This window comes from Bison bison, unplaced genomic scaffold (genome assembly GCF_000754665.1).
Source record: "Bison bison bison isolate TAMUID 2011002044 unplaced genomic scaffold, Bison_UMD1.0 scf7180017864375, whole genome shotgun sequence".
NCBI lineage: Eukaryota > Metazoa > Chordata > Mammalia > Artiodactyla > Bovidae > Bison > Bison bison.
Genome location: NW_011494947.1, coordinates 2,195,983 through 2,196,917, shown reverse-complemented (window position 1 = coordinate 2,196,917; position 935 = coordinate 2,195,983). Strand labels below are relative to the sequence as shown.

General features: G+C 59.3%; 1 protein-coding gene across 1 annotated transcript in view; it reads right to left on the bottom strand.

Annotated features, from left to right (window-relative positions):
* FAM78A (family with sequence similarity 78, member A) overlaps nt 1–910 on the bottom strand; it is a 12,287-nt gene extending 11,377 nt beyond the window's left edge. The window contains exon 1 of the mRNA XM_010856791.1: nt 13–910. Coding sequence (XP_010855093.1) covers nt 13–335 — 323 coding nt within the window. The 5' untranslated portion in view covers nt 336–910. The remainder of the gene's footprint in view (nt 1–12) is intronic.
* Between the last annotated feature and the right edge of the window lie 25 nt (nt 911–935).

Here is a 935-nt window from a genome sequence, read left to right as displayed (position 1 = left end):
AGCAGTACTCACATGCCCTGCTCCCCATACTGGTTGTAGAACTCCATGTGGCTGCACGCCTGGATCCAGCCGACTATCCAGGTCTCCTTCTTGGGGATGGGCGGCATGACCACCTGGGCCGAGGCACGGAAGTGGGGTGTCCGGTAGCGGAGCACCACGCTGGAGGACTCATCGATGCTGGTGGGGATGGGGTCGATAGAGGCCTTCACATCGATCACCGTGATGCCTTCCCGGAAGACTCTGGCTTTGCCTCCGATGCTCTGAATGCAGCCCATGGCACACAGGACCACTCTGATCTCCAGGGAAGACCAGCAGTCCCAGGGGAAGCTGGGCATTGACAGGATGGAGGCCGCAGGACCCAGTGCAGACAGTAGTACAGCTCTTCAATCTCAAATCCCAAGACCGATATCCATAGGATAGAAGATTCACTGAGTCCAGAGGGTTCGCATATCACTACCGCGGGGCCACTTTATAAATAAGGATTTTGCTGCATTTCAAGGGCCCTGGGTTCTCTCTTCTGCGAGCAGTGAACAAAAATCACCGATATTCTTTGGGTTAAAAAAAGGAAAGTTTGGAGGTTAATGGATAAGCATGTTGTTCAGACATCCAGCCCTTCCCGTGCCTCACACGCGGGGAACGCAGCTCCGAGACGCTCCCTGAAGTCTTCGGGCGAAGAAGGCAAACGCCGGCAGACACATAAATAAGGAAGGCTGTGTCCCCTGCGCGGTGCCGCCACCCTGGCTGCCAGAGACCGACTTCCTGCCCTTCTGCCTTCCGCACGCGCTCGGGCACACGCACCCGGCCGCTCGCCCGGCCCGGTCGAATCAATGGGAGAGCAGTTTCTGTTCAGTCGGCCAAGGTCCGGGGGCCCTCGGGGGCTTCCAGGAGGGCGAGCGCCCGGCGCGGGCCGCCCGCGCCGGGAGATCGGAAGAGCA